At 39.7% G+C, this 9,932-nt stretch overlaps 1 protein-coding gene across 1 annotated transcript; it reads left to right on the forward strand.

Moving 5' to 3' along the window:
• The first annotated feature begins 336 nt into the window (after positions 1-336).
• Positions 337-6,685, forward strand: LOC131360901 (tropomyosin alpha-1 chain-like). The gene is made up of 9 exons (XM_058401719.1): positions 337-575; positions 1,300-1,425; positions 4,109-4,242; positions 4,897-5,014; positions 5,112-5,182; positions 5,701-5,776; positions 5,949-6,011; positions 6,162-6,231; positions 6,514-6,685. The coding sequence occupies exons 1-9, from the start codon at positions 462-464 to the stop codon at positions 6,594-6,596; spliced, it is 855 nt and encodes a 284-aa protein (XP_058257702.1). The 5' UTR covers positions 337-461; the 3' UTR covers positions 6,597-6,685.
• Positions 6,686-9,932: the final 3,247 nt, after the last annotated feature.

Raw genomic sequence — 9,932 nt, forward strand, 5'->3', positions numbered from 1 at the left:
GTGTCTGAGGTTAAAGGCGGCGTCAGATGTCTGTAGGTGAAGGTGTTAGTAGTTTATTAGATTAGTTGTGTGTTATATCAGTGGAAAGTTCTCAGAAGGATAGTAAGACAAACGTGTGTGTGTGTTTTATGGAGAGAAAGTATAAGACGTCTTGTGGGTGAAGGAACGTCCTGGGCGGTGAATCCCATATTTAGCCATATGGACGGTCAAATGTCTTTGCACAGCGAATTGCAGATGAGCTCCTTAAAAAAAAGGAGCGAGGCTCAGCTTCAGCCAGTGGGAGCGGCGCTCGGGGAAAGTATCGGATGTCCTTCAGAACTCGTCAAAGGCCAAAGCACATATTTGTCAGCTGCCTGCGACTCTAAGCTCGCACTCCAGGTCAGCGGTCAGTTCGGTGCAGACGCTCTTCGCCTCCTCTCCGTTTTTTTTCTTTCTGTGGGCCAGCGGGACGTTAAGCAGCCATGGATGCCATCAAGAAGAAGATGCAGATGCTGAAGCTCGACAAGGAGAATGCCTTGGACAGAGCAGAGCAGTCTGAGGGAGACAAGAAGGGAGCGGAGGACAGAACCAAGGCGGTCGGTTTCCGTGCGGACGTTAAAACAACTGCTTTCAAAAAAACTGCTTCTACTGACCAGTGATCGATTACATGTAGTAATGATGATGACTTTTATTTGCTAGCAAACTTCAATCTGACTAACAAGCTCATAAGTTATAACTGTTAAAAATCTAATACAAAAAGTATGAATTAATCGTTACTTAATCGTTAATAACTTTTTTATTTGTTTAGATACTAAAAAAAAAGCAAAATATGATCCAACATCCGTTCACGTAATTCTATTTACAGATAAAAAGAACATTAGAACGCTAGAACCCTGAAATCTTTACATAAGCACCGATTTCTTTTTACAAGCGCTTTATTCCATAGTCGCCTGAATCTCATCCTGGAGAAGGAGAACTGAGTGACGTTCTTAGAAACGCACTAAAAAAAAGCTTCTAAAGTGCAGCGTTCCTCATGGAACCTTAAACATACGGCTTTTACCTGGAACGTTGAGTGACTGCAGTTTACCTTTAACTACAGAAATCTTTTTTTTTTTAATTTTTTATCCAGGTGAAAGAAGCTTTTTTCTGAAGAGAATGCGACTTGGATAAACCTGATAAAGAATTTAACCGTATCAGTGACTTTAATATGACATCACACTCTACAGATTATTAACCACTGTGCATGTTTGTAGTCGCACCACATCTCGTTTTTTTTTAAATCCTTTTTCTTTTCTCTCTCTCTCTCTCTCTCTCTCTCAGCTGGAGGATGACCTGGTTGCCCTGCAGAAGAAGCTCAAAGGAACCGAGGACGAGCTGGACAAGTACTGCGAGGCCGTGAAGGATGCTCAGGAGAAACTGGACCTGGCTGAGAAGAAGGCCACTGATGTGAGTCGTAAAGCTGCTCGTATATAAGAAAAAATAGGGAAAAAGTGTGTATTTTCAGGTCATGAACACAGAGACAGAAATACACCGAGCTGAGAACATGTAAACAGCGGCGAGGAATCCTTACTGAACGAACGATGAACCTGACACCGATTTCACAGCAGCGCCATTAAACGTGTTTCTATGACACGCTGCAGCTCGAAGTGTTAAATTTAGAGCAGAGCTTTATAAGGTCACAGCAGGTACGAGCCCCTGAAAGCCAAGAGGTTGAAATATGTGTAGGCTACATATAATGTTTCACCGTTCTTTCCCTGCAGAGACGAGAGAGATCTATTTCTGAGGCAAACGAATCTGAGTAACACTTTTACATGAAGTGTGGATCTCAGAAACCTGCCTCATGTGATGAAGATTGTGATAAGAATTTAAAGCGAATGTAAAGACAGCAAAGATCACTAATGTGAGCAGAATGAGAGTTTCAGCATTAACCCCTAGAGGGCGCTGATGCACATTTTCCCCATTCTCATTTAAATGAAGAAACAAATGATGGAAAAAATGAAATCCAGATTCTTCTTTAAAAGCTTTTTCCAGATTATTTCATTTTAATAAAGCACCATAATAATAATAATAATAATAATAATAATAATAATAATAATAATAATAATAATAATAATAATGCGTTTGTGATTAGTGGAAATTTCTGAATTATTTATTTCTTTAAAGAAAATGAATATTACTCTGTTTTTAATATCAACCCAACCCAGGAAATGAACAGCATGGGACATGACCATAATAAATCCTGAACAGTTGTTTAGGTAAGGAACTGATGCTCTAAATATAGAGAGGAAAAAGCTTTACAATAAAAACTATTACTGGATCAGTGTACATGTGTTTCAATGATTAAATAATTATAGCTTGTCTTCATAGCTTGTAAAATTGAGCTCATGGACAAGAGCAGAGAAATAAACAATTTATCTGTTGAGTTATAGATACAGTTGAGCTAAAACTCAGAAAAACGAGTGATTCTACATTTGTTTATTTTATTTTAACACTAATTTTACTTTAGATATCACAGCAGGTTGCGTTTCGCGAATTGGATTTTCAAAAGTTCGGTTATTTGAGTAAATGGAGGATTTTATTGAGACGATCTGGCAACCCAGGTCTCATACGCTCCATAGAAATAATAACAGAGCTGCGTAAAAAAACACACACGCGCTCACGTTCAAAAATAATTAGTAGGATTTTTTTTCCTCTATACAAATCCTGCTACCTATTGCTTTAGTATGCTGGTCTGGGTGTAACCTAGGAGATGCCCGTGAACTTCCGGTTCTTTTGGCGCGTCTCTCGGTGCGCGTGCAGTGCCAACACCCAGCCTCAGTTCATCCACCCATCTATCCTGAAGCTCTGAGATCATCAGCATGGCCGGAGTCCCGCACCTCGAGGCCGTGAAAAAGAAAATCAAATCTCTGCAAAAGCTGACTGATGAAACGCAGAATAAGAGCGCGAGACTACAGGCGGAGCTCGAGACGCAGAGAGCGGCGCGTGCGGCGGTAAGGCCGCCGTTAAATCCGTGCAAAGCGCATTAGCACCGAATCTGACAGCTCTCTAGTTACTACGTGTAAAATAATACGAATCTAACACACACACACACACACACGCACACACACACACACACACACACAGTAGTGATGCTGCAGAGCATGCAGGTGTAGGGTCTGGGCCGCACGTGCTGTAGACGTTTAGAGAGGTCCGGTTTACTGTCACCTGTTTATTCTAAACAAACATGAGCTAAACTTTTATCAGCTGACTGAAAACCGTTTTAATGACCTTTAACATTTTATTTTCATTTAGATGTAGGATTTTTACTTTCATCCTCTTGTACACATTTAAACATTATTTAGATAGATAGATAGATAGATAGATAGATAGATAGATAGATAGATAGACTCCCTCACTCCGTTTCGTCACAGCCATGTATTTAAGTAATTAGACAAATTGTTTACATAATTAATGTTTATCTGTTTGTCCTAATCTTGTATTTAACACTATGAATCTATAATTAATCATGTAATTTATCTACAATTAATCTATAATTAATCTATAATTAATCATGTAATTACTCTATAATTAAGCCTGTAATTAATCTATAATTATTCCTGTAATTAATACTGTATTTAACACTATGTAATTAATCTATAATATATGTATAATTAATTCTGTAATTTAACACTGCATTCTGTTATTTATCTTTTTTTTTTAAAAAAAAACATTATTAAATATTATAAAGACAGCAATTAATAACTGAAGTAACTAAATGGAAAACAAATGGTAAAGAGAGCGTTTGAATTATTTGTGTTATTTATAATCGTTGATCTGTGAGGAGGAATGTGTTTATATATAACGTTAAAGGAAGGAGCCTCCAGTGTCAGAGGTGAGGTTGTATCTTCAGGACAGAGGAGTTTACAGTTTACAGTATTAACTCTGAGAGATATAAAGACAGGTTCCTGAGGGAACGAGTGTTTATAGCTGCTATAACGTACGGTTCTCCCTTGCTGTGCCGATGTTCCACGAGCTGCTGTGGTGAAAGGGGAATTAAAGACATGGAGTTGGACAAGAAAATAATCCGGTCACTATAGTGGGAGTCATTTAGTGGGTCAGTGTTTGAAGCGGTGTTGTGTTGCGTGTGCAGGCTGAGGGCGACGTGGCTTCCCTGAACAGACGTATCCAGCTGGTTGAGGAGGAGTTGGATCGCGCTCAGGAACGTCTGGCCACGGCTCTGCAGAAGCTGGAGGAGGCTGAGAAGTCTGCTGATGAGAGCGAGAGGTGCGTGTCTTCACTCACATGAGTTCTCTCTCACAGTCCATGTATTTGGGATATATATATATATATATATATAATGTGTTATAAATGTGTAATAGAGCTTAAACAGTATTTTTGAAATAGATTTTGATCTTTTATGGATTTTTTTTTTGAGAATTTAACAGCACAAAACTCAAGAAGCACTTTAAAATCCTCAGAGAAAGGAAGCTAATATCAGCTAACTCATTCACTTTTGTCTAATTTTAGCAATACTAGCTTCTTGTAATGTAGCACCGCTAGCTCAGTAACAGCAGGGTAGGTAAACTAGTCTGTTTGTGGAGATTAATTAGAGAATCGACTATTTAAATAGAAAAATAGAGAATTTTTGATGGTTAAAGATGGCTAAGAAAACAAAAGCTTTGTTTTAGTTCCAACTTCTTGTGCTAAAGCTAATTTCACAGAGAATCTTCTTTAGATGCTCCAGTGGTCCGTCTTTATGAAAGAAGTCCACTGATTGTGATGTTAAAATGTTAGCAAAGAAACTTGAAATGTGTCTCATTAGCGCCTTCGGTTCTCTAATCCGTCCTCAAAATGACGTTGATTAAACAGCGTGATGTTACGGGAAACATTAATGAGGAAAGATTCTAATAATATATTCATAATGTGTGTGTCTGTCAGAGGCATGAAGGTTATTGAGAACAGGGCTCTGAAGGATGAGGAGAAGATGGGGGTGCAGGAGCTCCAGCTGAAGGAGGCTAAGAACATCGCTGAGGACTCAGACCGTAAATACGAGGAGGTGAGCTAGCTTTCTGTCCTTCAGTCACGCTTTACTCTACTGTCCACACCCTCCCTCATCCTGTACTGTGTGTGTGTGTGTGTGTGTGTGTGTGCAGGTGGCTCGTAAGTTGGTGATCGTTGAGGGTGAGTTGGAGCGTACAGAGGAGAGAGCTGAGCTGAACGAGGGGTAAAACTGATACTGATCACATATCAATATAGATACTGATACGCATCTGATACTGATTCTGTTTCAGAATCTGATACTGATTCAGATACTGTTCCAATTTTGATTTAGATTCAGTTTCTGATACTTGTAGCGATACTGATTTGATTCTGCTCTGATTCTAATACTGATCCTGTTCTGATTCAGATTCTGATACTGATACATACTGATAATGATACTGATCTTATATCACTACAGATACTGACACGGATCTGATACTATTTCAGATTCTTATACTGATTCTGACACTGATCCAATTCTGTTTCAGATTCTGATGCTGATAGTGATTCTGACACTGATCTGATTCACATACTGATACTGATTCTGATCTGGATTCAGATTCTGTTACTGATACTAATACTAATACTGATGCTGATACTGATCTGATTCTGATTCAGATTCTGTTACTGCTACTGATCTGATTCTAATTCAGATTCTGTTACTGATCTGATTCTGATGCAGATTGTCCAATCTCTTTTTAGTAAATGCTCTGAACTAGAGGAGGAGCTGAAGACAGTCACCAACCTTATGAAGTCCCTGGAGGCCCAGGCTGAGAAGGTAAGTGTGTGTGTGTGTTTGTGTGTGTATATGTGTATGTGTGTGTGTGTGTGCCTGTGTGTGTGTGCATGTGTGTTTATATGTCTGTGTGTATGTGTGTGTGGTGTGTGTGTGTCTGCATATATGTGTGTCTGTAAGTCTGACTCACTTCTTCTGTTCTTTTTGTGTACAGTACTCTTCAAAGGAGGACAAATATGAGGAGGAGATCAAGGTTCTGACCGATAAGCTGAAGGAGGTGTGTTCAGATGCATCACAAATTAACTGATTACGATGAGCAATTACTGAACAAATACATGACCACAGTTTATTGTAACTAGAACTCTTATTATATTAAATTAATGTGTGTTTGTGTGTGTGTGTGTGTGTGTGTGTGCGTTCCTCTCAGGCTGAGACTCGTGCTGAGTTCGCTGAGAAATCAGTCGCCAAGCTGGAGAAGACCATCGATGATCTGGAGGGTAAGTCACTTCCCACAAAACCTCTCTCACACCTCAGGTCTCAGGATAAATTCCATAAATTTCCTATAAAAACCTTGATTTGTTTTTTCCCTTGCTTTTTCTAGTTTCTGTTTCTCTTCATCTTTTTTCATTTGCTTCAACATCTTTTTTTCTCTCCGTTCCCACTCGTTTTGTCTGTTTCTCTGTTTGTCTTTCTGTTTTTGCCTCATCATCATCATCCTGCTCCTCCTCCTTCTCCTCCTCCTCATCACCCACAATCCTTTGCACCGCCTCCCCGTGTAGATGAGCTGTATTCTCAGAAACTCAGATTCAAAGCCATCACCGAGGAGCTCGACCACGCCCTGAACGACATGACCTCCATGTAAATATTTCGCTAAGGAAATGACAGAAGAAACTGCGGCATAAAATACATCCAACATTTAACGTTTGTTAGAATAAAAAGTTATTTTTCCAAGCTGTTTTTTCCTCTTTTATCCCATTTTCTTGTTTCTTCTTTATTTTCGGTTTCTGTGTCATCCTCATAGATAAACATAATCTCATCCCGAGTCGCTCACTTAACGCTTTAGTTCTTCTGCATTTCTCTTTCCTTTCTTGCTTTCTGTCCCTACTTCCCTCCATCCATGGCGCTCAGTTATTCCATCCGCTGTACAGAACTTCCGAGTGGTTTTGCTTTCTGTAAAATAATAAACCTTCACTTCAGCGGCATAAAACTTCCCACTCATTCGGTCTCTTTTAGTTTGTTTTAGTCTTTTCTTATATCTTTAATTTATTCTCGAGAAGCTTGAATAAAATCTGGAAAAGCTCTTCTAACTACCTCCTGCTTTGTTCTTTTGTTTTTTGACCTTTTATCTGTGAAAATTTCCAGTTCACACGTGAAATATGAGGCTGTTTATCTACAGTACTAACATCTGTCTTTTTCTCCTTCACTCCATCTCTCTGTCTCTCTTTTCTGATCAGACCGACTCCATCATCAGCTTCAGGAAAACCAAGTGCTTTCACACGAGCTCAGTTTGGCACTGAATGCAGACTAAACTGTGGTTTTTTAATACCAGAACATTTACATTACAGGGATTTAAACTTTCAGTGCTGAAGCTTCGCTCTGTAGCCCTATTCACACGGGTTTAAGTTTACATTAGGAAGTCGATTCATTCCATAATTTTCAGACGCTTCGATCAGTCGTGTTAGTGGGAAGACCAAATCACCTTCTTCTTCGATTTCTATTTAATTCTGCTTCTATCTGATAATCTTGCCCATGTTAGGAACAGGTTTACTGACCGGTTAAAACGTTTTTTCTCACTGTATTTAATCTCCTAGCATGTGGGTTCCTGAGCAGGACGATTCTAAAGCCGAATAAAGAGGCTGCTATAATCACTGCAGCTAGAAAAGCACTTTATATTTATCATAAACTACAATATCATGCAGCTTTTAGTTAGGTAGAAATAAATGCATGAGCACTTATTGTATAGATCTTTCTCTAAATAAATTAAAAACATTTTAACGTGCGGTTACTGAAAGGGAAGCAGGGTGTGTAAACTCAGAGAACTATCATGTCATTGAGACAGCAGGGGAAAAAAAACAGGTCCAGTTTCCAGTCTGAGTCCAGAGTCCAGTCTGAAGCAGAAATCAAGATGCAAGATTTAGTGATGCACTATAAAAAGGACAGATCGAGTGTAAACAGGATCAATTGCGTCTCACAGGCATGCGGCGATCCGATCTCTCCGACCCAAATCAGAGGAGGCGTGTGCTAGAGGTGTATTTCTGTGACAATGTTTTGTGTCCTTTATTGAAATTGCTATGCAAATAAAGTTGAAATGAATTGAATAAGATCAAATCACATGTTTAACGTGAACATGAATGTGTCTCGATGGTATATATACCAGACAGCAACGAAGAAGCAAGTAATCACACGGTGAGATCGTTAGGAAATGGCGGATAGACGTGACGCTGTGACGACACCAGTCGCTTTTCAGATCTTCACGTGTCTTCTCGTCTCTCATTCGTTTATAAGTTCCGTTAACAGACCTCGCAATCCAAAATGTTCGAAACAGGTACATGTGACAGGATTAGCTGGAAATTTCTGGAAAAAAATAAAAGCAATGTGTGTGATAACCAATCCAATGCTATGACTGGACTTGGGATCTGATCACCCAGGAAGTTAAAACAAATGTGAAACATCACACCACGTGACTTTATTATATTACATGTAAACTTTACACTAAAGAACTCTGAATGATGTGAAGAAATCTGGCCTCATCTGGGAAAGCGGATACGAGAGATTCATCACCCAGAGAAACTAATCCCATCCTCACAGGGCAGGATCTGTGCATGAGGAAGATGAAGATCTTCATGGAGATCCATCATCCTTCTTACGGCCTTCATCCTTCTTATTATAGAAATGAAACTCACTACAGAATCAACCAGAGCTGTTTATGATCACTCATATGTTCATAGATTGTTTTTTTTTTTCGGTTGATCTGATTAAACGTTGCTGCTGGAACGTTCTCTGAAGTGACTTTGCTTTGTGTTTGGAGCGTTCACTGAGTGTGTGACACTGAAATACACCATGACATCATATACAAAACCCCAAGTGGACGCCGATATGACATGGAAATGTTTTTCCAGTCATGTTTCACTCACACACCGATTCCTCAGGACATTATTTATTTACTCCTGATTCACACACAGAGCCAGAAAACTTCAGCCTGAAACAGTAAGAACTGAGATAACAGAGAAATGAATTATTCCTGTATGTCCATGTCTGTTCTGTTTTGTTTATAACCAAATGAGTACAAAAACATCCATCCATTTTCTATACTCGCTTTATTCCTAATTAGGGTCATGGGGATCTGCTGGAGCCTATCCCAGCACACATTGGGCAAAAGGCAGGGGTACACCCTGGACAGGTCACCAGTCCATCACAGGGCCACACATATAGACAGACAACCACACACACTCACCCAATGTTTTTGGAGTATGGGAGGAAACCAGAATATCCAGAGTAAACATGCAAACTCAACACAGAAAGGCCCCTGCCTGTTTCAGCCCAGGATTCGAACCCAGGACCTTCTTGCTGTGGGGCAGCAGTGCTGACCACTAATCCACCATGCTGCCCATAAGTACAAAAACATGTACTTCATTAATTGAGGATGCAAGAAAAAGGGCAGACTTGTTTAGTACTTTATTACCAACATGTCATTTTTTAGACTTCATCTGATTTAGTTGTAACTGTTGTTGTTGTATTTGTAATTGTCGTAATTGGATTTTTTTTTTTTTTTTGGATAAGGTGAAACATTTATAGCTACCCTGAACATACTTGAAAATCTGTAAAAAATCCGAAAACTATTATGGAGGATAGGCAGCATGGTGGCTTAGTAGTTAGCTCTGTTGCCTCACAGCAAACAGGTCCTGGGTTCAGATCCTTTCTGTGTGGAGTTTGCATGTTCTCCCCGAGCCTGCGTGGGTTTACTCCGGGTACTCCGGTTTCCTCCCCCAGTCCAAAAACATGTACATTAGGTTTATTGGTAATTCTAAATTGTCCATAGTAGTGAGTGTGTGTGGTTGTCTGTCTATATGTGTGACCCTGTGATGGACTGGTGACCTGTCCAGGGTGTACCCCTGCCTTTCACCCAGTGTGTGCTGGGATAGACTCCAGCAGATCCCTGTGATTAGGAATAAAGTGGGTATAGAAAATGGATGGATGG

Source organism: Hemibagrus wyckioides, linkage group LG10, assembly GCF_019097595.1.
Source record: "Hemibagrus wyckioides isolate EC202008001 linkage group LG10, SWU_Hwy_1.0, whole genome shotgun sequence".
Classification (NCBI taxonomy): domain Eukaryota; kingdom Metazoa; phylum Chordata; class Actinopteri; order Siluriformes; family Bagridae; genus Hemibagrus; species Hemibagrus wyckioides.

Coding starts and splice junctions, on each gene's coding strand:
- LOC131360901 (XM_058401719.1), top strand. CDS start 462: ATGGATGCCATCAAGAAGAAGATGCAGATGCTGAAGCTCGACAAGGAG. Junction 1,426..4,108: donor CTGAGAAGAAGGCCACTGAT/GTGAGTCGTAAA, acceptor TTGCGTGTGCAG/GCTGAGGGCGACGTGGCTTC. Junction 5,777..5,948: donor TGGAGGCCCAGGCTGAGAAG/GTAAGTGTGTGT, acceptor TTTTGTGTACAG/TACTCTTCAAAGGAGGACAA.